At 35.6% G+C, this 27107-nt stretch overlaps 2 protein-coding genes across 7 annotated transcripts in view; one reads left to right on the forward strand and one right to left on the reverse strand.

Moving 5' to 3' along the window:
• The window catches only part of Psip1 (PC4 and SRSF1 interacting protein 1), a 49264-nt gene extending 24266 nt beyond the window's left edge, over positions 1 to 24998 (reverse strand). For all 6 annotated transcript variants that reach the window (XR_005733952.2, XR_005733951.2, XM_021728209.3 and 3 more), the window contains exons 1-5: positions 24866 to 24998; positions 20982 to 21058; positions 7139 to 7277; positions 4366 to 4470; positions 3369 to 3431 (exon numbers count right to left, since the gene is read on the reverse strand). Coding sequence is in view for 4 of the 6 variants with exons in the window: in XM_021728209.3 (XP_021583884.1) it covers positions 3369 to 3431; positions 4366 to 4470; positions 7139 to 7277; positions 20982 to 21058; positions 24866 to 24937 (456 nt within the window). In the remaining 2 variants the exon portion in view is untranslated. The remainder of the gene's footprint in view (positions 1 to 3368; positions 3432 to 4365; positions 4471 to 7138; positions 7278 to 20981; positions 21059 to 24865) is intronic.
• Positions 24906 to 26820, forward strand: LOC144377288 (uncharacterized). The gene is made up of 2 exons (XM_078047664.1): positions 24906 to 25080; positions 25568 to 26820. The coding sequence occupies exons 1-2, from the start codon at positions 24906 to 24908 to the stop codon at positions 25750 to 25752; spliced, it is 360 nt and encodes a 119-aa protein (XP_077903790.1). The 3' UTR covers positions 25753 to 26820.
• Positions 26821 to 27107: the final 287 nt, after the last annotated feature.

The following is a 27107-nucleotide window of genomic DNA, read 5'->3' on the forward strand; positions in this document are numbered from 1 at the left end:
GTCACAAAGTTTACCTTTTCCCAGCATATATAAAAGTTATGATTACACTATACTATCGTCTATTAAATATGTAATAACATTATGTCTAAAAAAGTATGCACATATCTTTATTTAAAAAATACTTTACTGGGGCTGGGGTTGTGGCTCAGCAGTACAGTGCTTGCCTAACACGTGTGATATAAAGTAAAATAAAATAAAATGTATTGTGTTTACCTACAACTAAAAAAATATTGAAAAAAAATACTTTACAGGGCTGGAGAGGAGACGTAGCTCAGTTGGAGAGCACTTGCCCAGAATTCATGAGGTCCTAGGTCTGATGGCAAGCATCACGAGGGAAGACAAATTATTGCTTAAAAATGCTAACCACCATCTCAGTCTTTAGTGAGTTATACTCTTTTTGTGGGGGGAGGACCTCACCTTACCTTGAATGTAGATGACTACTGACTAACCTGCGTGGTATTTGCTGAAGGATAGGGTGACTCTGGCAGTTTCTTAAAATAAGAGAACAATAAAGTTTTGCCCCATTGACTGACTCTTCCTTTCACAAAAGACTTCTTTGTAGCATGTAATAATGTTCATTTTACCAACAGAACGTCTTTAAAAACTGGAGTCAGTCCTCCAATTCTGCTGCTGTATCAACTTATGTTTATATAAGTTCTTTGTTGTCATATCAACAATGTTTTATAGCACCTTCACCTAGAGTAGATTCCACCCGAAGAAACCACTTTCTTTGCTTATCTATAAGGGCTATAGAGCAGATGTTGTGTTAGAACACTGAACACAACATTTTTCTCACCAGACATCTCCATCAGAGCTCTTCAGAGACCAGGTGCATTACCAATAAGCAGTATATTTTGAAAGAAATCTTTTTTTGTGAGGAGTAGGTCTCAACAGTGGGCTTAAAATACTCAGTATACCAACTGTATCATCATCCAGGCCTTTTTGTTACATTCTAGAGCATAAGCAGAGTAGATTTAGTATAATTTTTAAGTACTCTAGGATTTTCAGAATAGTGAATGAGCACTGGCTTCAACTTCAAGTCACCAGCTACACTGAACCCTAATAAGAAGCAGACTTTCCTTTGTGGCTTTGAAGCCAGGCATTAGCTTTTCTCTAGCTTTAAATTCTAGACGGCATCTTCTTCTAATGTAAGGCTATAGCCTCTACATTGAAAAAAATCTGTTCAGTTTAGCCACCTTCATATAATTATCTTAGTTATCTTCTGCAGTTTCTACATCAGCACCTGCTGTTTCAACTTGTACTTTCACGTTACAGAGATGGCTTCTTTAACTTCATGAACAAATCTCTGCTAGCTTTAATCTTCTCTTCTGTAGCTTCCGCACCTCTCTCAGCCTTGAATTGAAGATATATAGGACCTTGCTCTAGATTAGGCTTTGGTTTACAGCAGTGTTGCAGCTGGCTTTGATCTTTTCAGACCACTAAAAATTTTCCATATCAGGAATAAGTCTGTTTCACTTTCTTATTCTTACATTTACTTGAGTAACATTTTTTATTTCCTCTGAGAACTTTTCAGTTTACAACTTAGTCTAAAAGGCCAAGCTTTAACTTATCTCATTCAGCTTTCAACAGATCTTCACTAAGCTTAATCCTTTTTTAGCTTCTGATTTAAAGTGAGAGGAGTGTGACTCTTGCTCTCACTTGAACATCAAGAGGTCATCATAGGGTTATTAACTGGTCTACTTTTGATATTTTGTCACAAGGAATAGGGAGGTCCATAGAAAGAACAGAATAGTCAGAGAACTTAATATATATATGGTAGATGTGTCCTATCTCATATGCACCAAAACAATTAGAACAGTAAATCAAAGATCATTAATCACAGATCACCATAACAGATACCATATTAAAGTCTGAAATACAGTGAGAAATTTTCAAAATATGACAAGAGAGACACACAGAGCACATGTTCCTGGGAAAATGGCAAAGACTTGTACAACACAGAGTGGCTACAAACCTTTTATTTATTAAAAATAGTTTGCACTGCAAAGTGCAATGAAGCAAAGTACAGTAAAACAAAGTATGCCTGTTTCTCTCTTTTTCTTTTTTGGGGTACCAGGGATTGACCTCAGGGGACTCAACCACTGAGCCACATCCCCAGCCCTATTTTGTATTTTATTTAGAGACAGGGTCTGTCTCACTGAGTTGCTCAGCCCCTCACTGTTGCTGAGGCTGGCTTTGAACTTGTGATGCTCCTGCCTGAGCCTCCTGAGCAGCTGGGATTACAGGCATGCACCACCACACCTGGTCTATGCCTGTTTTCTATCTTGATAAAAATGTGAATTCAACAAGAACAGAGACCTGTTTCCTTACTCACTGCTCAATTCTGTGTTTGGATCAGGAAAGCTGTACTAAAACTCTGAATGAATTTTTCAGTGAACTGGGCTTGCTGCCCCAATTGAACTCCCATCATCACACTGCATTAATAAAAAGGAAGCATCTAAAATATACAATTCAATGGCTTCCCCCCACTTAAGTTCCAGTTCTATAGGATAACACTGGGGATTATGTATCTGCTTCCAACCATCTTTAAAGTATGGTAATGCTGAAATGCAACACTGTATTCAAACATGCTTAAAATGAACATTTTCTCTATGTGCTTATATACACTATTTGACAAAATGTCTCAATATCCTTTCTCTCCCTCCTTCACCTGCCTGACAAAATTCTGCCCACCTTTTAAAATCTCGTTAGTTATCACATCCCCTCTCCCATGCATATATCAAAGGATAAAAAGCCATTATAATTATTTGTTTTCATATTTTACTTCCTCATAAAATACTAAACTCTCGATTTTCTATCTTTGGTATATATGTCAGAAACATAAACAGGAGAGAAATAGGTGTGACCAAAACTTCATAAGAAGGAAATTCATAACAAATTAAAAGCCTGCCCAGATACCTATCCCTACATAGTCACTCAAACTCTCATTTCACACAACACTGCGACACAGTAACAACATAATGATGTGTAACACTTACACAGCACATATAAGTATTTAGGGACCAAGATTTATCATAAACATTTTGCGTGCATTAAATCATTTAATCCTTTTACCAACAATACTACAAGAAAATATTACTATCCACCTATTCATTTTACAGAGAAAACAAAAGCAGAGTCATAAAAACTGTTGCATTTTTTTTTCTTTTTCAATACACCTTAAGGATACCATAGTTATATCACCAAGAAAAAAAAAATCAGTTTTGCTAACATAACCTACCCTTTAAAAAACTAAAGGTTCAGAGTAAAAGGTCAAGTTTTAAAGGAAGTTTCATTATTTCTACTCTTTCTCAATCCAAGTAAAATAAAAAATTTTAAAGATACTTATGATTAGTCAGTGAAATTACCTTTCTCTTTCTCCCCCTTCTGGCAGCTTTTGGAGTGGTTATATCAATTGCTTTAGTCACATCCTTAAAAAGACAAAGCAAATAAAACTGAATAAATCAGGACAAGGCTAAAAGAAACTTTCTTAAACTTAAGCCCCAAACACGTTTCAGCAAAAGAACTAAAGAAGTTTGTTTTACTTTTCTGACCTTTGAAATTATAAACATTAAAAGTCTTGCTGGTACACCAGAAGTTTGTCTATTTAAATTATAAAGCCACTTTTTCTACAGAATTCTGGATATTAGGGCTATGAATTTTAAAGTGGCTTAAACTTTGGAGGTTATCTAACAATCATTTCATGAAGTTTAGAAGGGCTAAAGGAGTATTCCCAATCACAGAAGTGTAAATCAACATAAGTTTTAAAGAATTCAGCTTAATGTTTTTTCCGTACATCCCTCCATCCCACAATCCTCTGCTTTAGAAAAATATTTCTGGAGGTTGGGGCTGTAGCTCAGTGGTGGAGCATTTGCCTAGCATGTGTGAGGCACTGGATTCTATTCTCAGCATCACATAGAAATAAATAAAAATAAAGTCCTATCAACAATTAAAAAAATAGAAAAATTTTTATTTTTTTTTTACTTAACAAACACTCATCTACTTTATAGTTTTGCACTTGTGTTTTGCACATGAAAATAGCTTCAAATAAAAACATCTGTGCATCTTAAAGACAACAAACACTCTAAAAAAATACTTACCATAGGAAATAAGCCTTAAAATGTTCTCATTCATTACTTTAAATTTAGATTGCTTCCTACTTTGCCAGGTCAATTTGTTTTACAATTTCTTTCTTGCTACAAAAATGGGGTTTAAGTGGGGCTGGGGTTGTGGCTCAGCAGTAGAGTACTTGCCTAGCATGTGGGAGGCATTGGGTTTGATCCTTAGCACCACATAAAAATAAATAAATAAAAATGAAGGTATAAAAAACTGGGGTTTAAGAGTGTAAGAAAAATGAAAACATACCTCATTGCTGGCTTTTTCTTCATGATCAGTATCTTCCTTTGAAACACTAGTTTCTTTTTCTTCAATTTCAACATCAGATGATGTATTTGATTGTTTAGTTGATGCCTATGCAAAATAAACACTATTAACTTCACAAAACAAATTTTAACCTAAAAATTTTTTCTGTTCACAAAAAAAATCAAGACTGTTTGCAATAAGGAAAGTTACTGATTTGTGTTTCATAGGAAACTTAATTTTAAAACTATTTCAAAGGCTACTATAGGTTGATCATTCCTAAAGAAAACTCCAAATCTACAACTTTTTGAATGATAATTCTTTTTGTTTTAAAAAAGGGGGGGGTGGGGGGCATGCCAGGCATGGTGGTGCACGCATGTAATCTCAGCTTCTTGGGAGGCTGAGGCAGGAGGATCACAAGTTCAAAACCAGCCTCAGCAACTTGGCGAGACCCTATCTCTAACTAAAATATAAAAAAGGTTAGGGATGAGCTCAGTGGTTAAGTGGCTCTGAATTCAATCCCCAATAACAAAAATAAATATTTAAAAATTTAAAGCTTTCTGATAACATACAAAATTATTTGTTGTTGATGTTGTTTTAGGTACTGAGGACTGAAACCAGGGATACTTAACCACTGAGCCACATCCCCAGTCCTTTTTATTTTTTTATTTTTAAACAGAGTGTCACAAAGTTGTTGAGTCTTATTACATTGCTAAAGCTGGCCTTGAATTTGCAATCCTCCTGTCTCAGCTTCCAAAATCAATAGGATTTGTGGGGTATGCACCTCCACCCCCAGCACAGTTATTAACAAAATGATGTAAAATTTTTCTGAAAACTATTCATAACATTATAGAAAATTTTAAAATTCAAAATGGTCAATTTTATTTTTATATATATATCTGGACATCAGTTTTCCATAAGCCCTGTGCCACGAGGGATGTGTCTGGGCCTAGGAATCAGAATGCATCAAATCAGCAGCAATCCTTTCAGTAGACAAAATGTTATTTGATTTCATTCATATAACCTCCCCAAAAGTCTCAATGCAAAATAGAAAATAACAGATCTATCTGATGAAAACTACCTGCAGACTGAGTAGATAGAAACAAAGGATAGAATAAACTAGGTGGACAAATGGAGGATAAAAAAGACGAGAAAGGTGCAGTCACAAGAGAGATTATCTAAGAGAAATTACAAAACATTTCATAAAGGGCTGGGTTGTGGCTCAGTGGTAGAGCACTTGCCTTGCATGTGTGAGGAACTGGGTTCGATCCTCAGCACCACATAAAAACAAATAAATCAAATAAGATATAAAAAAATTCCACAAGACAATCAATTTTGTCTGTTTGGACAAGTGTACTCCCATTACACAGTCAAATGTAATTATGATGGGATGGATGATTATATAACCATTCAACAAACATTTAGTGAATTATCTATTCTTCCCACAGTAACAGTGCTGATGCATATGACACGATTCCTTTATTCATAGATCTAGTAAAATAATCTGTGGCAGTTACAAACAACTATAGAAGCAATTATGATATGTTATGATGAGTACTATGACAAATAAGTACTAGGTGGTAATGAAGGCACAAAAGAACATCTAATGTAGCCTTGAAACATCAATGATTTAGATACACCAAACAGAACATATAGCAAGTTCTCAAAGTTAAAAAAAAAAAATTTATTCATGTTCTTCCCACTTTTTGGTACTTTAGGCCTTAATAAAAGGAACTAGAGTAAAGAATCACCTCAATGTTTTCACAAGATCTCCTCTTACAGCTCTCTAGTCCTGGTTTGTGCTGAGCACAGGGGTGTACACCTGTAATCCCAGCAATTTGGGAGGTTAAGGCAGGAGAATTGCAAGTTCAAGGTTACCCTCAGCAACTTAATGAGGTACTAAGCAATTTAGCTAGACCTGTCTTAAAATAAAAAATGAAAATTTATGGGGCTAGGGATGTGGCTCAAGCGGTAGCGCGCTCGCCTGGCATGCGTGCAGCCCAGGTTCAATCCTCAACACCACATACAAACAAAGATGTGTGTCCGCCGAAAACTAAAAAAAAATAAATAAATATTAAAAATTCTCTCATAAATAAAGAAATAGATAAATAAATAAATAAGTAAAAATTTATGTCATAGATAAATTAACTCTGGACAATAATATAGAAAAGGAGGCATAAGGCTGCTCTTCTAGACATCAATAATTTGCATTTTGCTCTAAGTCACACATTTAACCCATGGAGGTTCATATTCTGATATAATTCTGTGGACTTAAAAATTAAAGAAAATAAGAAAATTCAAGCACACACTAAATTTAAAATCCCAAAATTTAAAATCCCAAATTTAAGAGTACAAATGGTGTAGTTAGTGTGCACCTAGTTAAATAACCTCAAAATATACACAAGAAAACCTGACAGAATTAAAATGAAAAATGAACAAATCAATCATGGTAAGGCGATGAAAACACTCATTCTTTTGCAGTTGAAATAGGCAAAAAAAAAAAAAAAGCACAAATGGCATTAACTTCAACAACGTATTAAATAAACTCTCAATCAGGAGTTAACTGATGATTTCTCAGTTTTCTGAGATCTCTTTAGCCATGCAACTAAAAATTCAAAAATTCATTACACATTAAAAATCAAGGTTCAGCCTCATAAATAAGAACAATTTAACCTAAAATCCACAAGGCTTTTAAATTAGTATTTATTTTCCCCACAGGCAGGACTGTGGTTATTTCCCAAGATTGAATAAATACTAAATTTTATGTAATATGACTCACCTGTTGACTTGAAAATTTCACTTTTGGATTGTTATCTATTTCCCATAAACCTTCATTAAAACCTTTTCGTTTATTTGGTTTGCCATATTTCTCCTTATTTTCTGAGTAGGGAAATATATCCTTTGGTCCTAAAAAAGCACTGAAACAAAAGGGGAGAACATGAATGCATCGCAATCTCAATTAAATATTATTAAATAGCACCATCCTATGATGTACTTTAAATGTGTTAATTAAAACAAACAATGATCATTTTAAATCCTAATGATTTCATTTTATTAATTTAGGACAATATCACCAAGGTATGAGAAGGCTCTGATGAAGTGTTATTACAATTTAAAGTTCTTTAGGTTCTTTTTGCTTATAGAACAATTAAATGGTCCCCGATATAATTATAAAGGCTTTTTAAATTTTTTTGTAATGTAGTGGAATGAACCCAGGGCCTCACTGATTCTAGGTAAACGCTCTACCACTGGGCTATACTCCCAGCCCCCAAGTACTTAAATTCAATAAAAACCTCCTAGATCCATAATCCTAAGAGAAAAAAAAAGAGAGACCACAGAAGTTGTGCAAAAATGCAAATGCACTTACCACCACTGAACTATACACTTAAAAATGGTTAGAACATAACACTAATTTATATTTCAAAATAACTAGAAGAGATTTCAAACTGTCTCATCAATACTATCTGAGGAGATAGGTGATGAATATGCTATGTACCAATTTAACTCACTACATATATATGCATATATTCACACATGTATATACAGACATTGAGATATTCACATATATCTCAAATATTTATAACTCCAACTTTCACACTTTATCCCATAAACATGCACAATTGTGTTAATAGAAAAATGGTTAGAACAGTAAATTCTGTTCTTTTTTATAAGAGAAAAACACAAACCCACGCTGGGCATTGTGGCACATGCCTGGAATCTCAGCAACTTGGAAGGCTGAGGCAGGAGGATCAAAAGTTCAAAGGCTATCTCAGAAATTCAGTGAGGCCCTAAAGCAATTTAGCAAGACACCATCTTAAAATTATAAACAAACAAGGCTGAAGATGTGGCTCAGTGGTTAAGGACCTCTTGGTTCAATTTCCAGTAAAAAAAAATGAAAGAAAAACACAAGCACACACAAAAAAAGACACAACACCATTCATCAAACCTTTAACTGCATTCCAAATATAATTTCATTTCAACAAAATTTGGTACAGCACCTAACTTGTGAACACTGAATTCTAATGAACTAATGCTCCTATAGGATATACAAGGTGTGATTCCTACAGTCACAACATTTTCATAATCCTGTCCATACATAACCAGTTTAAAAATACTTTACAAAATATACTGCTGGTTCACTAACACTGAATTCACAGCCAACAACTTATAGAAAATGTGCTTTCTCCATAAGGTAAATCATAACCTTAAGAACACTAAAAAGAATTTTAGCACTATGTTTCAAGACTAGTTAAAAAACACACATACACAGAGCACAGAAATGCAAAAGCTTATGGTGCTATGTAGACTGTAAAAACAATACTTACTAAAATAAATAATTTGGGACTACAAATAAATTCTAATGAGTAGACAAATTCACAAATACATAATCCATAGATAACAAGCACCAATTGGTTCTGTGTATTCAGATACCTTCTCCAAGACAGACCCCTTATGTGTCCCTTTCCTATATAAATTCTTTAGAAAGTGTCAATTCTAAGCCAGGCACAGTGATCCATGCCTATAATCCAACTACTTGGGGGCCTGAGCCAGGAGAACTAGTACCTAGATTAAAGTCCCAGTACAAAAAAAAAAAAAAAAAAAAAAGCCTGTCACTTCTATGAAGGTAGACATTATGTATGAGTTATTTTCACTACAATGGACCTGTACTTGGGCTTTTTGTTTTTTCTGCAATGCTAGGAATTGAATCCAGGGCTTCATGCATTGCTAGGCAAGCTCTCTACTGTTGAGCTACACCCACAGCCCTTTTTATTTTGAAATAGGATCTTGCTGAGTTGACCAAGCTGTCCTTTTATTTTTAACCTGTGATCCTCCTGCCTCAGCCTTCAAGTTGCTAGAATTATAGGCATGCACGCACCGCACCAAGTTTTATATATGTGCTTTCCAAAACAGGACAATGAAATTGACTCTAATTTCTTCTAAAATGTACTAAAACTTAAAATTATTGTAATTAGATATATATATAACAAATTTTCTACCTGCTGAAATCCTGTAAGAATTAAAGACCTAATGAATACTTACAGGAATACTTTGTAAGATTTTAAATTAAAATTTCCATAAAAAGAGACTTAGAGGGCTGGGGTTGTGGCTCAGTGTGTAGAGCACTTGCCTAGCATGCATGAGGCACTGGGCTCAATCCTCTGCACCACATAGAAACAAAATAAAGGTAATTTAAAAAGAGAAAGAAACTTAGAACTCTAAATATAATTAGGGCACATAAAAGCTTTACTGTGCAACACACCTACTACATAATCAATTTTAAATTCAAAGTAAGTTAGTTGAACTGCCACAAAAATTTATTTCCAGTTGAAACAAGCTAGTTCAACAAATTTTCCCTCTTGAAACTTCAAAAGACAATGGTAAAGGAAGTAATTTAAAGGTATAGACTCATAAGATCATATGAGATAAAAACTTTGGAAGCTGAAAGAGAAAAACTGGATCTTAGCCAACAATGTAGATAAAAAGGTCCAACAATATCCTCATTTATAGTTCCAAATCAACATAAAAACTGCTGGCATGAGGAGCTACAAAAAGTAAAAGGAATCTTGAAAAATACTTATTACAGGGCTGGGAATATAGCTCAGTTGGTAGAGTGCTTCCCTCGTATGCACAAGGTCCTAGGTTCAATCCTCAGCCCCCCCCCCACACACACACAAAAAAAAAAAGTTTAAAATTCTCAAACATGAGTGTTTTTAGGTAAGACTCTAAATCTAAAAGCCACTGAAAAAAGAAGACTGATCTAACACAATGATATTCATGTGTATAAGGGTTTAAAATAAATATTTTTTACATGCATTATCCACCTTCATCTCAAAGCATCAGGTATTAGGTATTAAACCCAGGGCCTTGCACATACTAGGTAATTGTTCTACCACTCAGCTACATCCCAGCCCTTTTTAATTTTATTTCAAGACAGGTCTCACTAAGCTGCCCAGGCTGGCCTTGAACAAGCAATCCTGCGTCAGCCTCTGGCCTCCCAAGTGGCAAGAAGTAAAAACAGGCCATCTACTTTATATGACAGTGAGAGGTCAAAAAATAAGCACTCTAGATAATCAATGGGAAAAATTATAATTGTTCCGTGATCTTTAAAAATTATCATGACACTAAATACTATTACTGACAAGTTAGAAACATGTAAAGAAATGAAATAGTAAGCCTAATATTATTTAGTACATTGTAACTGAAAATATTAGGAACATTGAGATTAAAGAGTGCCATTTTTTGTTGTTGTTTAAAAAAAAATCAAGAATAATTTGAACAGTGCTTTTTTTGATAACTTCTATGGAATAAGCATATTTTCTATACTCATACTCCTTTGTTAAGTTTAGATCATCTTCCAACATTTTATTCTTCAACACTGTGAATTATTCTTCAAAATGTGAATTTTGTTGGTGCCACATCCTCTAGGACATCTTCATACTTTCTAACCACTTTCCTCATTTACGTTGATAAACTTGTTTTCATTACTTCACTCAAGTTCCTGGGACTGGACATTTAATGTCTCTCCAAATGTGCACATCAACATTCATAAGGTTAGCTACTTATTCTATAACTCTACCTATTCAATTCAAATTAACTTCCAGCATTATTACTGTACTTCATCTTTGCTGGTCAATTCTCGTTTCTTTATTTTGGTAAAAGTCACTTGGGTCTATTGTTGGAAACAATGGCCAACTACATACTTGCAGTCTGTATGTTTTGAGAAACAAATACACAAGGACCAATCACCAAGAAACTAGGAAAGTGACACGGTACACATCTGTGATTTACATCTTAATTTGTGGGTTGAAAAAGCTAGTAGCAAATTTTGTAGTTTATACCATGGTGTTTAGGGACAGGTATTACTTAACTAAGCCACAGTAAATAAAATTCATACGTACTACAACTATGCAAAGCTAAATAAAGATGACTTATATTCTTCGCTCTTTATGATGTACCTTTAAAGTTCTCTTTTATAGACACCAATATTTTGACTCTTGCTTTGTGACTGCATTATATTATTATTTTCATCTCTAACTTAAATAAAAGGGCAGGGGAAACAGCTCATTACAGAGCACCCCTAGATTCAATTCCCAGTACCACCACACACACAAAAAAAACCAGACTTATCTAGGCTGTTTATTAATGCAATTTGAAAGTCTACTAACTAAAAAAATTCTTCACTTGCTCCTCCTCCCAGATTCTGATATTACTGTTATACTTTCCATTATTTTGCTACTCATGATATTCAAATGTCATACATAAATTCACTTTTTTATACCTTTATTTATTTTTATGTGGTGCTGAATGAACCCAGCGCCTTACACTCTTGCAAGGCAAGCACTGCACAGCTGAGCCACAACTCTAGCCCCCATCAATTCACTTAAATAAAAAACTAGGGATTGAACCTAGGAAAACCTAACAAGTTACATATCACCAACCCTTTTAAGACAGTGTTTTACCAACTTACTGAGGCCATTCTCAAATTAGTCCTTGCCTCAGCCTCTGCAGTACCTGGAATGACAAGCATGCACCACCACATATGGCTAAATTCACATATTTTAATACATCAAAAATTAAATAATATAGTCCAAAGGAGAAAGTCTGTACAAGTTTAGAAGTTTTTGATGCTTAACATCTCTAGTAATCAGGAAAACAGAAATCAAAACCACAATGAGATAGCATCTCATACCCAATACAATGGATATAATAAAAAAGAAAATGTGGCTGGGGATGTCTCAGTGACAGAGCACTTGTCTAGCAAAGACATAATCCTGGGAGACATCCCAAACACCACAATAAATGTAAATGAAAAATAAATAAATAAACATAAAGACAATGTGGGGAAATTAGAATCTTCATACACAACTGACTTGGAAACATTCTGGCAATTTCTCAAAAGACTAATTCTAAAGTCAGCATTTGACCAAGGAATTCTACTCTTCAAGAAATAAAAACATATGTTCATACAAAAACTAGTATACAAGGGCTGGAGATGTACTTGCCTAGCATGCTACAGGTCTGGATTTAATCCCCTGCATGGGAAGAAGGAAAAGAAATCTTGTATACTAAGTTCACAGCAACATTATTCATAATAGCCAAATGTAGAAAAACTCAAGTCTGCCAAATGATGAATAAGTACAGTACAGTATGATAGATCGATAACAACGGGCAATATTATTCGGCAATAAAAAGAAATGGGGATTGGGGTTGTAGCTCAGTGGTAGAGCACTTGCCCAGCACATGTGAGGCACTGGGGTTTGGCTTTCACCTCCACCTAAAAAACAGATAAAATGAAGTCACTGTGAACATCTACAATAAAAATATTTTTTAAAAAAAGATATAGAAGCATTACCACATGCTACTTCATGGATGAATATGGAAACATTATGCTAAGTGTAAAAAGGTAATCTTTAACAACCACATGTTGTATGGTTTCCTTTATATGAACTGCCTCAAGTAGCAAAGTAATTCGGTCATTGCATAGGCTAAGGCAAGGAGGAGGAATGGGAAGAAATGGTTAAGTAACTGCTAATGAGTTTCTTTTAGACTAGGCTAATGCCTCCACTACTTTCTGGATATACTAATATCTACTGAATTATTAGTTTATATAGGCAAATTATATGGGCAATGAATTCTACCTGTTTAAAAAAAAATTTTTTTTTTTTAATAAATCTGGCCAAGCAGGGCTGGGGTTGTGGCTCAGCGGTGGAGCACTCACCAAGCACGCAAGAGGCCCTGGGTTCAATCCTCAGCATCACTTGAAAATAAATCAATAAAGGTATTGTGTCAAACTACAACTAAAAAATAAATATTTTAAAAATTAAAATATATTTTTAAAAATTAAAAATAAATAAATAAATTTGGCCAGGCAGAGTGGTGTGTCTGTAATCCTAGCAACTGGGGAGGCTGAAGCAGGAAGATCACAAGTTAAAGCCACTGTTTGCAACTTAAGAGACTGTCTCAAAAAATTTTAAAAAAGAGGATGGAGATGAAACTCACTGGTAAAGTGTCCTTGGGCTTCACCCCCTAGTACCACTAAATAATATAGATTTTTTAAAAAATCTTTTTGTTTTCAGAGAATGTCGTCTATTATCAAAAGAAACAAGCAATTCACAATTTTACCAATCACATATAACCACTGTTTTCAGTCCATTTATTTGAATATAAAAATATGTAATTTCAATGATACATACTTTTAGATGAAGTGAATATCTTTTCATATCAACAATGAACATTATTTCACTGAATGACTAATCCAGAATTGGTCTACTGTTGGATGATTTTTTTCTGTCAAAATTTTTATTACAGAATAATGCTGCTATAATAAACATATTAATCAATCTTAGCACACATCTTCATAATCAATTCTAAGAACAATTGGGTCAAAGAATATTCTCAAGACTGACCACCTAATAAGACTCAAAAACAAGGTGGATGAAGAAGAGAATCCTTTCTGGGCATATAATCCCACAGGATTGGTGAACAGGGCCTAAATTAGCTCTAAGAAAGCATTACTGGGGCTGGGGACATGGCTCAAGTGGTAGCGTGCCTGCCTGGAATGCCTGCAGCCCGAGTTCAATCCTCAGCACCACATACAAACAAAGATGTTGTGTCTGCTGATAACTGAAAAATAAATATTAAAAACTTCTCTCTCTCTCTCTCTCTCTCTCTCTCTCTCTCTCTCTCTCTCTCTTAAAAAAAAAAAAAAAGAAAGCACTACTGGTTTCCAAAGGATACCAGGTATTGCTGTCAACTCCAATTCACTCTATAACATATTTCATTTTAAAAGACATTGAAAAAAAATGACATAAGCAAAATAAAAGGATGTAACTACATAAAATACCTAATATTGAAAAACTAAGAGCAAGTCCAAAACTAAAAGCAAGCCCAAAGAAAAAAATCATAAGAACATTAATAGCTTTAGGAAATGTTTCTTAAAAACAGGAATAAAAGCACATGCCTATAATCCTAGTGACTTGGAAGACTGAGGCAGAAGGATCTCAAGTTGGAGGTAAGCCTCCACAACTTAGTGAGACCCTATATCAAATAAAAAATAAAAAGGGCTGGGGATTTAGCCTGGTAGAGTACTCCTAGGTTCAATATCCAATACCATACACACACACACACAAAAAAAAAAAAAAAAGAAAGAAAGAAAGAAAAAGGGGAAAAAAGGAATAAAAATTATTTATTCCATTACAGAGAATTTTTAGGGTCTTTTTAAATTTTTAGCAAAGAAAATATACACATTAATTCAAGCGGCAAATTTCAGAGCTAAAAGAAAACTTAAGTATCCCCAAATCCTTATTCCAAAGATTAGGAAATTGAAGTCTGGCTTACACAGGCATGGTCACCTAGCTGTTGAACACGAGTGTCTCAACTCTGTACAGTGATCATTAAAAAGGTTTCAGAGTTTCCACTGTTTACTGTAATATACTCTTTGAAGCATTTCCTAATAAAATATTGATGCCACACCCCTCAACATGTGAATTAAAACCTCAAATACAATGTCAAACTTGTAAGAATTGAGGCTAACTTAAAAAAAACTAAAAAATTAGCAAATCATTTATTGAGTAGAACAATAATTCTGAAACAATCTAAATCCTACAAGTGTGGTTCTCACATGGCACACTCCTCAAGGCCCTAAGTGTGTATGTCCTGATTTTTATAAGAATTTAAATACACAGAAAAGCAGTTATGTCTTTGAACCGTAATCCTCATAAAAGCTGTTGTTGAACACCTAGAACCCTTCCTTTAAAGTAAACAAAATGAGAAGATCTGGGTTAAAGACTAAAATATCAAAACTTGTTTAACTTTGCCATATTACTAAACAGTTTTTTTGTAACATATTGATTCTAATTTGCTGCTTCATTTCTCCACTATTCAAATCACAAGCTATAAAGCATACTGTATGTTTCATAAGGTTTTATATAATAGCATGCATTTTTTTATAATGAAAAATTATTCGTTAGACAATTGAATATGCATCTGCTGGTATAACAGAGATGAATAAAACAGTTTATTACTTGGTGTGAGGCATGAGAGAATCACACAAGCCCAACATCAGTATATACAGCTTTGGTGGTAATACAGAGTTGTATAAAACTAGTGTGGAATAAAAATCCTATTCCATGATTCATTCCTTTATTACCTGTGCCTGTGACCTGACCAGTACCTCCCTCTTGATCTTCACTTATAAAACTATAAATCAGGCAGGTTTTAAAACAACCTATGGTATATATTTTTAAAGTTCCTAAAGCTGAGCATACAACTTCTTTGTAATAAGGCAATTAAGAGCAGTAATACTGGAGATAAAAGCAACAAAATGCCATTTTATTTAAATTTTCCAGACTTTCTGAGAAACAGAACTAGGTTAGGGTATTCCCTTAATTAGCAGAAGCAATCAGTCAGCAAAACTTAAATTCACCAGCATTTCAAACAATTTAATAACAGACAATTTAATAACTGGAGTACAGTAGCAGCCTTGGAAAAATATGCAATGTTACCAATAATTTATAAATTCAAGTACCTTTTCCAAGATGACATGCTTGTCAAAGCTACACAATTTCTAATTAATAACTGACATTGTTTTAGTGTTTACCATATGCCAAACACTATTCTAGGCATTTTCATGTAAAATCTTGTTTGTACCCCAAAATTATGAGGTAGGTTATTATTATTCCCATTTCACAAACGAGGAAGTAAAAAACCAAACCAAAGGTAAATAACCTGCCTGAGGTCATACAACAGGTAAATAGCAGAGAGACTTCTAAACTAAGTTTAGAAGTTGTATTAAACATTTTGTATTAGTAAATGGAAGGCAAATTCATAATAACAAATGACTCTAAGAGCATCAAATTTTCAATCCTCAGATAATTATTCAACAGCTATTACGTAGAAGGCCCTTAAATAAGTGATTACAAAACAGACAAGGTCCCTGCTATTTCAGCTTTTCACTTGTGGGTGAAGAGAAAAAAAAAAATCATTTTAAGTCTTCACTACATTGGAGAAAATAAACATAAAAAGGAGATACTGAGCTTAGATCTAAATGACTTTAAATATCCAACCACATAAAAGGATAAACAAGTAAAAAGAACCTGAGGAAAGATGAGACATTATTTGTAAAACAGAAAAAAAGCAATGAAAAATGTGACAAAAAAATAAAATGCAAAAAAATAATTTTATAATTAAAAAAATAATAATAATAAAATGCAAAAAAATAATTTTATAATAAAAAAAAGAAAAATGTGACAAGCTAGAGAGGTAAACATAAACTAATTCATATAGGGTCTCTTAAACAGTATTCGTAAATAGTTTCTTAGGTTTGGTTTTCTTGTACTGGGCACTGAACCCAGGGCCTCCCACGTGCTAGACAAGCCTGAGCTACATTTCCAGCCCTTTTCATTTTATTTTTGAGAAGTGGGTTTTGCTAAGTTGCCCAGACTGGCCTTCAAGTTTCAATACTTCTGCCTCAGTCTCCTAAGTAGCTGTAATTACAGGCATGTGCCACCAAGTTTATGGAAACGTTCATGGTAATGTTAATAGGGAATCAATGAAGGTTTTTGGACAGAGAAGGCACACAACCTGATTGGCATATGAAGTCACTTTGATTATATATTTAGAATTGAAAATGAGACCAAGATAGGATAAGAACAATATTTATAGGAATTGTGAGATGGACTTTAGTTGTTATCAGAGGAACCGCAGAGCAGGCAGATCAAGATGCATTTTGAAGGAAAGATACAATAATAACAAGATTTGCTGACTGACTAGATGTGGGGAGGAAAGGCAAAGACTGTAATAAGGAATCAAGGATAACACCAAGACTTTGGCTCTAGTATCAGAAAGAACTGGATTCATATCAGAACTATCTACTAGATTCAGTTTTAAATGTTCAATCTGTGATACCTAGTAGACAATCATAGTTAGCATACATAAGGGATCACTAATATTCAAAACTTAGCCAAGCATAGTGGTACACACCAATAAGGAATAATAGCTGCTTGGAAGGATGAGGCAGAAGGATCACCAAATATGAAGCCAGCACAGGCAACTTTGCAAGACCCTATCTCAAAATCTAAAAAGGCTGGGGGTGTTAGTTCAGTGATAGATTACTTGCCTGCTACATGTGAGACCCTGGGGTTCAATCCCCAGTACTGCAAAAAGAAAACAAACAAAAAACTTTACTACTGGACAAATTTACTATAAATAACATCAAATGAGATGTAAAATTGGATGGCTCACAGGTTAGAGAAAGAATGCAGTCACAAAAGGATCCTTGTTCTAAATTCACAATAAAATCTTCATCTATATATTAGTTGTAAGTTAGTAATCTTCCAAACAGTGCTATTTCTTTTGTTCTTCCTGTCCCATCTAACTCCTGGTTGTCAGAATAAACTTCCATTTACACAAAGTCCAAACTGAAAAAGGTTCAAATACATAACTACCCTCCCAGGACTATTAGAGATCTAGTTCCTAAAAACTAAAGTACAAAAAAATGTTGTTACCACACCAACAGGTATATGGCAGCACTGCCTTTCCAAAGATAGATGATATATTTGTGAGAACACTAAGGACCAAAACACTATAAAAACATTGTGTAAACTTTTAATTCTTTGAATATATTTCTTGAATTTTATTTTCTTCATACACCATCTTAGTTATCTGTTCAATAATGCACAATAAATTAGCTGATGTAGTATGTTTTGATTTAAAATAAATATTTGGCTGGGAATATAGCTTAGTGGTATAGCACTTGCCTAGCATGTAGGAAGCACTGAGTTCCACCCCCAGCACTGCAAAAATATAAAGTAAAATTCTCATTTTTAAACACTGGGGAAAGAATGCTCATTCCTCTTCAGAATTTAAAATAATAACCTAGGGCTGGGGTATATTTGTAAAGTAAAGTGCCTGCCTAACAAGGGGTATAGGTGTGTTGCTCAATGATAGAACAATTGGCCAGCATGTGCAAGGCCCTGAGTTCAATCCCCAGCACAAGAAAAAAGTAAGTAACATGTATAGGGCCCTGGGTTCAATATGGGGTAGGGAAAGACCACTTAAGAATGGGCCAGGCAGTGGTGCACACCTATGTGCACACAGTGGTGCACAAGTCCCAGGAACTTGGGAGATTGAGACAGGAGGATTGCAAGTTCAAGGCCAGACTCAGCAACTTACTAAGGCCCTAAGCAACTCAGCAAGACCCTATCTAAAAATTAAAAAGCACTGGGGATGTAGCTAAGGGATAAAGCGCCCCTGGGTTTAAAAAAAAAAAACTTATTAAGTGTTTTATGAAAATTAAGAATACATATAACATCATAAAATCTTTTAAAATCAGAAAAACTACTACTGTGCACAGTGGCACATACCTATAATCCCAGCAGACTGGAGGATCAAGAGTTCAAAGCCAGCCTCAGCAACGGTGAGGTACTTAGCAACTCAGTGAGACCCTGTCTCTAAATAAAACACAAAATAGGACTGGGGATGTGTCTCAGTGGTCAAGTGCCCTTGAATTCAATCCCTGGTATCAAATAAACAGATAAACAAATAAAATCAGAAAAACTGAAATAAGGAATTTTAAACTTACAAAACTGAAAAATTCTAAAGAATATCTGCTCAAATTAATGTTTTCAAACTTCATACACATCAAAAATCATCTGGAAGGCTTGTTAAAACAGACTTTCAGGCTCCTCACCTCACAAACTGATTCAGTATATCAGGGATGGGGCATTAAGAACTTTCCTTTTTTAACTAAAAATCTATGATTCTGGCATTGCTAGACCTAGCATGAAGCATACTTTGCAAACCCCTACACTAATACAAAGTATACAATTTTTCAAAGATTCCTTTCCCCCCAGGCTTTGAGACTACACATCTATCATACCAGCTATTCAGGAGGCTGCGGCAGGAGGATCACAAATTTGAGGGCAACCTGAGCAACTTAACAAGACCCTGTCTCAAAATTAAAAAGGTTAGGAATGTAGTTCAGTGGTAGAGTGTCTCCAGGTTCAATTCCAGTACCATGTACACATACACAAGAATCCTTTCCCTATTAATTTTGCTTAGGTTTCCATGGTGGAGCATGCCTATAAACCAGAGGCTTGGGAAGCTGAGGCAAGAGGATTGTGAATTCAAAGCCAGCCTCACCAACTTAGAAAGGCTCCAAGCAACTTAGGAAGACCCTGTCTCAAAATGGGGATGGGGGAAGGACACAGGATGTGGCTCAGTGGCTGAGCACCTCTGGGTTCAATCCCTAGTACCCCTCCCCCCAAAAAAGAGTTTAAAACTGTATTATATGTACATACACACATATTTTTTTCTTCTTTTTTAATACAATATGTCTGAATGTAACTCATATTAAAAACAGTAAAGGCCAATCCAACTCTAGATCTAAAATTACATTTGAAACAAACTAATTATGTGATATTGTATAATACCATTAACATGAAATGTCTGTAAATGGCAAATCTATACAGATTGGAGACTGTAGTAAGTAAGGACTGGGAAGAAGGGGATGAAGTGATCATTAATGGGTAAAAGAATAATTACACTAAAATCTATCAAAATATATTAAAATCAATTGAATTACACACTATAAACTCAGTGGTACATAAATCACATCTCAATAAAGCTGTTAAAGAAATTATGTGGAAGTATATACAACAGCTGAACAACATAACCAAATATTGCCATTGTAGTCACTCTTAGAAATACATAATTATAATCACAGTATCAACAGTTTTATTTCTCATCTCAGACACACAATTCTATTCTACAAAAAAAATTATTTCAAGTCCCAAATCAGACATATTATGTAGTATTTGTAAAGCGATTAAATTATAGGCACATGAGAATATAACCTTTGGGAATTAATGTGATGGGCCCCAGAACAATGCCATGTACCTACAATTAATAGTTCAACTTTCGGCTGCATTTTTCTTAAAAATTATTTTGCTTCACATTAGTAATTGGTTCTCTGCTCACATATCCACCAGAACAGCAGAGCAGTAATAGTGGCTTTAGTAACCACAGAAACACATACAGGTAACTTTCCAGATTTCTTCTTCTCATCTTCCCCACAACATAGTTTGTGTGGCTAATATCACAAAAAGCCTAAAACAGGTTATCAGGTAGTACTTGTACAAAAGATATTTTACTAAATAGGCCTACTAAAGACCTTGTTAAAACTTCCCTCATATTATTTTCATCTGTCACTCATCCATGTGATTGCTGAAAAAACACTTTGCTTTTTTAATTAAGAAAACATCTATTCCAATAAAAATTAAACCTATAGTGTCTACTTTAAAAATAAGAGGAGCGCTGGGATTGTGGCTCAGCGGTAGATCGCTTGTTCGATCCTCAGTACCACGTAAAAATAAAAGCATTGTGTTGTGTCCATTTACACCTAATAAGTAAATAAATATTTCTTTTTAAAAAATAAGAGAAAATTTCCAGAACCATCAAAAAAAAAAAAGAGAGACTCAAAGACATTTTTCAAATATCAATGATTTTAATTAAAGTTTTCTATTTTGTTATTATCTTCCCATTGAATCTCTACTTGCTCTTCATTTTATGTCACATGACCCACAACATTAAGTATTATTTGCCTCTATGCTAACAGGACTTACGTCTCATGAGTTCCAAAAAAGAAAATGGGTAGCTTATTTGTAGGTGGCTTTACAGCTCCATCAGGAACTTCATCTACCTAAAAGAAATATTTGAAAAATTAAAATTAAAATATTTTCAATCATACATACCTGAAAAAACTAAGAATAAGACATTCAAAACAGATAAAAAATGGACTCATTATCAAAAGCCCATAACCCTATATCTCCAGTTTTGAAACCCAAGAAGTTCTAAAACACAAGATTTTTCAAAACCTCATCTGGTAGCAAAACCTGGACTGACATTGAGGTTAATTTAGTCATTGCTAGTATTTCTGTTGTTTCTCTGCAGAAAAATATTGTGTTAGATTATTATGTGCTATCCCAGACCATACCAGCAGGAAAACGTGGCATAGGTTTCAACTTCCTAAAATTGTTGAATTATTAAACATATTTGGCCCTAAGCTTTTCATATAAAGTATCTGAACCTATTCCACAATCCTAAACAATATTTCTGTAGGAAAGCTACACAAAAAAACACAGTAATGTAAAGGAAAAAATTGGCCTCGGGTATAGCTCACTAGTACAGTGCTCGCTCAGCATGCATAAGAACACAAGAATTCGGGCTAGAGTTGTGGCTCAGTAGTAGAGCACTTGCCTTAGCAAGTATTAGGCACTGAGTTCGATCCTCAGCACCACGTATAAATAAATAAATAAATAAAAGGTCCACTGACAGCTAAAAAATACTAAAAAAAGAAAAAGAACACAAGAATTCAATTCCCAGCACTGTAAAAAATATACAAATAAGGGCTGGGATTATAGTATAGTTCAGTTGGTAGAGTGTTTGCCTCACGTACACAAGGCCCTGGGTTCAATCCCCAACACCACTCCCCCTCCCAAAAAAAAGTACATATATACCAAAAAAATAAAAAATAAAAAGAGAGAGAGAGACATTGCCAGGAGCAGTGGCCCACGCCTGTAATCCCAGCAGCTCAGGAGTCAGCAATGAGTGCTCCTAAATTCAATCCCCAATATTCTCACCCCAAAAAAGACATTAACAAAAGTTTAAAGCAGTATTTCCCAAAGTATGAAACACATATTATGAAAAGATCCTCCATCTACATGGTTGAATCAGATGGGGTTATCTATTCCTTTTTCAGTTCTCTTTCAACCCTTTTAATTAAGGAAAACAACATTAGGTGGTATTTGTTATATCTAACATTTCTGTAATATTTTACTCTCCTTTATTCCCTGTATTCAAACTAGAAAGAATTTAATAAATTCTAGTATCTAGAAAGAATTTAATAAATTTCTATTTCAAAAGCAATTTGATTGGGATTGGGGTTGTGGCTCAGCTGTACAGCCTAGCACATGCGAGGCTCTGGGTTCAATCCTCAGCATCACATAAAAATAAATAAATAAAGGTATTGTATCCAACTACAATTAAAAAAAGATTTTTTTAAAAAAAAGCCATTTAATGGGCTGGGGTTGTGGCTCAGTGGTAGAGCGCTCACCTAGCAAGCATGAAGCACTGTCAATCCTCAGTACCATGTAAAAAATAAATATATATTTTTTAAAAGCAATTTAATTAAAAAAAAAAAAAAAATCAGCTGACTGTTAAGGGTGCTGACTCTGTAAGCATTACACCATAGAAGGCCAGACCATAAATGTGACTGCACTGGAAGGTTTCAGACACCAATAAAGTTATTACCATCCAGCACCACTAGAGACCTTAATTTCTCCATTTATACCTGTCACTTCAATCTGTCGTTTCAACTTTGTGGGAAGGCCCTAAGAATTGAAAAAATCCTTAAGCCTTTAAAATAAAGAATATTTTCTGTCAATTTAGTTCATATATTTCTTTCTGTATTACATAGCTTTAGGAGTCTTTTCAAATGCTTATTATTAGCACAGACTGAGCTTAACAAATGTTAGGCAAATTTTTTTTTAAATTGATTAAAAAAAAAAAACTAGTTAAGGATTACAAGAATATGTAAGACTTAGAAGCAATCCAGTTTGGAATGTATACGTAGACAGAAAATGTTAAACCCAAAATGGGAACAAGATGTATTACCTTTACAACTGAAAACTTCAATACTCTGTAAAACAAAGATTTACAATTTCTAAGACTAAAGATGGAAAAAACATAATTCTTAAACACAGAATATGTCAAAACTAAATTTAGCTGCTTCCAAGGGGGGAAATGACAAAAAATTCCCATTGCAATCCAAATAAACTCATTAAAAGCAAGACTTGTTAAAGAAGGAAAATACTCTGGCCCTCCTAAAGCTACTTTATTTTTACTTTTAATAGCACTAACTCTTAGTCACCTAACATATTGAAGGGTGTGGGGAGGATGATGTGGGAGTAGAAAATTTTTTAAGAATTTCCACTTGGCTTCTCACTAGTGTGGCTTTGGAATCTGAATATGGATGTATCAGATTCCCTCAGATTTTTATAACTCAAAAATAAAGATGCCTTGAAAAAAAAAAAAGTATCTTGGAGGGACCTTAAACCTGTTCAGGTCCCCAGGCATTATTTAAATACTAAATATAGTGCTTTTTAAGTGCATGATTATGTAGCTAAGGACTGGTGGGGTTTTTAAAAATTCCAGTTTAAGGCCACTGCCCTCAAGAAGCTTACAATATATTTGAAGTCAAAACATACACAAAGTAAGAATTAAAAGATTTTCTTAAAGGGAACAGATTAGAATGCCAAATATTAGAAAAGGGTTATAATTAAAGATGTTCAAGTGAAACTCCACTGAAAAAGAAAACATGACTAATAAAAAAAAAAAAAGCTTTGAAAGGAAATATGTTAAATAGAGTCTATAAAATAGCTGGAGAGGAAAAAAGAAATCAAGAAACTATACTTGGATGGCACTCTCAGTTGCTCCCTCCATGATTCTGTTATCTAATGGGTATCTCTGCACATTCCTCTTTCCAGCTGACATAACTAGAACTATAGGATTTAATTATTTTTGAGGCAAATTCGGAGTAAATGGTTTAAACAAAACAATAATTACAACTTTAGAATCCTTAAAAAGATCTTGAGCTTACTCTAATGTATCTCAACATTCTTTAGGTTGTATCTATATGGGTCTTAAAAACTGGGTCCCATGAAAATCTAATAAAAGGTATTTTTCTGAAAATGGAGCTTAGTTATTTCACACAGTTTCAATTCCTAAGTGTCACAAAACATCCTGGGTCCTTGAAGATCACTCTATACAAACAGACGTGATCCCAGAATCTGGTCCACTCCTTTTTTTGTCCATAAGAAACAAAAAAGTAAAATAATTTCTCAAGGTCATAAGGTAAACAACATAAATAAAAACGTGGAAATAAATTTTATGGACCTTCCTATTGACTAACTGGAAAATTTTCAAGAATATGCAGTCCTAAACACCTTTTTTTAAAAACAAGCAAATCCAGAAGGTTTCATCAACTCAACTCATGTATTTTTTTTAAACCCTGCAAATTCAATTTAGTCAAATATACACTTCTGACATTCAAGAGTTTGTAATTCGCATAGGTTCCATTGATATTTTGTATTTTATTTAAAATTTAGTAAACGTCATGTTTCAGTAGTTTTTAAACATAAATTTATTCTGGATAATTTCACCTACAGTGGAACATTAACTGGCATGTCATCTAAATATTTCCTATAAGAACACCTGTCAATGACTGTCAAAAACAAGCCATAGGGAAATAAATGAGTATGTAAGAAAACTTAAATTTTTACAATTACATGGGAGATTATCGGGCAAAAGCAAAAATGAGAAATTACAAACGAGATAAAGAAAATCGAGGGGCAGAAAGGACACAGGAAAAAAATAATAGAAATGGCAGGAAGAAGGCATCTGAGAATGAAGGGAGCACCGCTAAACGCGAAGGCTACAAATCACTTACTCGAGCTGGCCAATGAGGATAACCTTTCATCTTGGCGAAGATGAGGTCTCCAGGTTTGAAATCGCGAGTCATGTCTCTGGGGGGGCGAGGCCGGGGGGTCCCAAAACCAAGAGGAGATGAGGCGGTGCGCGCGGCAGAGAGATGCGGGAGCGCGGATGAGCCCAGGCTCCCTCGCCGGCGGGCGGGGGAGGATGCCTCGGGGTGTCCCGACGGGCCTGCGAGGGACAGCAGGGAGGACGGTTAAAGCGAAGAAACCCGAAGGGAGGGGCCGCAGAGGGAGGGGGAGGGGCAGGAACAGCAAGGGTGGGGGTGGGAGAGCAAGAGGAGGGCCGCCTCCCGCTCCTCCCGGAGAGCGCGGCCTCCGCAGCTACCCCTCCAGGCTGGAGCAGGTCCCTAGCCTAAAAGACGCCACCACCTGAGGCAGGGATGCTGCCCTACCCCAGATTCCCTCCTCCCGCCCCATCTTTTCCAGGGCTTATTCCACGGGCTCAAGCCCCCAAAAGGGAGGCGGATACAGTGACGAGAAAGATGGATTAAGGCGGACATTTCCCTTCCATCCACGCACAACCTCCCCCACAACCTGCTCCCCGACGGTCGCAGCCCCTGATCGCCCCTCGGCCGGGCCGCGTCCACTTCCCCGCTACAGCCAACAGAGAGGCCAGCGAGGGTGGGGGGCGGGGCGAGTGACCGCCGCCCGCTCACCTGCCGGGGCCGTGGGCGCTGAGGCTGCGGTGGCGGGCCGGCCGCCTCCGCCCGCGTCCACGCAAGCCACCTGCGCCACCAGCTGCCGCAGAGGCGTCTCAACGGCTAAGAATCGCAACCGCCGCCACCACTGCCGCCGCCGTCGCTGCGCCGCTCCCGCGCGGCTCCCGCTCGGCGCCCGCTAGCACTGGGGCGGGACCAAGTGCTCGCTGAGGTAGGGGGGATAGTATAGCACCCCCACAAAGTCTGTGACTCCAGAGCGGAGGTTTTGAAGACCCTAGATCCTCATGTTACCTTTTCACTAATAATTGTATTCAGCAGAAAAGAGAAATAGATAAGAAAGAACGAAGAAGTGAGAGAAAATAGCTGGAGTGGCTGTGGTTCTCCCCTGTGGTTTGTGGAATGGTCGGGCCTGGCCCGCCCCTGCTGGCTGCTCTGCGTGTGTGTATTTGTATGTGTACTGTATGTAAAAGGCGGGGAGGGAGGAAGCGATTGTTGTGTATCGGGTTTGGGGGCGGATATCAGGGCCCATCGCACTTGGATGCGTATTAGGGAGAAACTGGCAGCCTGTTTTTGCATCGTTTCCCAGGGCGGGGAGGCTTTAATTCTTTCTTGGGCGATTTGCATCATACAAAAAAGAGGAGCTGTACAAAAACCCATAGATAAAATTGGAGCACCAAGCGGTTGCAGAGTATGCAGCTTGTAGGCCATGCACCTCGCTGAATGAACCTTACAGTCTGCTTTTCCTTGAGATTGTAATATGAGAAAGTCTCATTCATTTCTTTTATATTTAAATCACCAAGAACTGTTAAGAAAAAATGCAGTCCCAACAAATGCAAAATGCGAAGGTTAAAAAACAATGACACGAAAGCATAAGCTTGTAAAATAGGATGTGGGTTTGGGCCCAGACTAAATTTTAGCTGCTTCTGAATTTCATTTCCCCAGTAGAATGGTACTGGTAGGTGGTACAGTGAGTGTTACCAAATTTCAAAATACTTTTAAAGGGATTTTAAAGATTACCTTATTTTTGATCCTTTAGTTTATGCATGTCATTAATATATTAGTAATAACATGCCCAGCATTTGACGTGATCTGATAATTTAATATTTTTACTCTTACCAGAGCTATGTCACCAGTATTGTCTTATTGTGTTCTTTACCATTCATTCAGGTTTACAATAAATATCTAATGAATAAGGCATTTTGAGCATTAATAAAATTAATCTCAAATTTTGTTTCATCCTTCATTGAACCCCCTCAAAAGTACCTACTGTGTATTAAGCCCACTTTGGTGTTGTGATATAGCTATGAGCAAGCACATTTACTTCCTATTTTAAAAGGGATGAAAATATATTTTAAAAGAATATTAAAATATGTAATTATTGATACATAGCTACTACTGCTTTAAATAAAGTATTCAACTGACAATAAATTAGAAAAAGCTTTATTGAATATACAAAAACAGCATGCCTTTTCAAAAGGAATGAATTTATATTCCCAAAGTAAAATGACCTGCAAGGAGTTTCAAAAAACTAAGTTGT

The sequence above is a fragment of the Ictidomys tridecemlineatus genome, chromosome 4 (genome assembly GCF_052094955.1).
Source record: "Ictidomys tridecemlineatus isolate mIctTri1 chromosome 4, mIctTri1.hap1, whole genome shotgun sequence".
In the NCBI taxonomy this organism is placed as follows: domain Eukaryota; kingdom Metazoa; phylum Chordata; class Mammalia; order Rodentia; family Sciuridae; genus Ictidomys; species Ictidomys tridecemlineatus.

Coding starts and splice junctions, on each gene's coding strand:
- LOC144377288 (XM_078047664.1), top strand. CDS start 24,906: ATGAGGTCTCCAGGTTTGAAATCGCGAGTCATGTCTCTGGGGGGGCGA. Junction 25,081..25,567: donor CTCGGGGTGTCCCGACGGGC/CTGCGAGGGACA, acceptor CCGCCCGCTCAC/CTGCCGGGGCCGTGGGCGCT.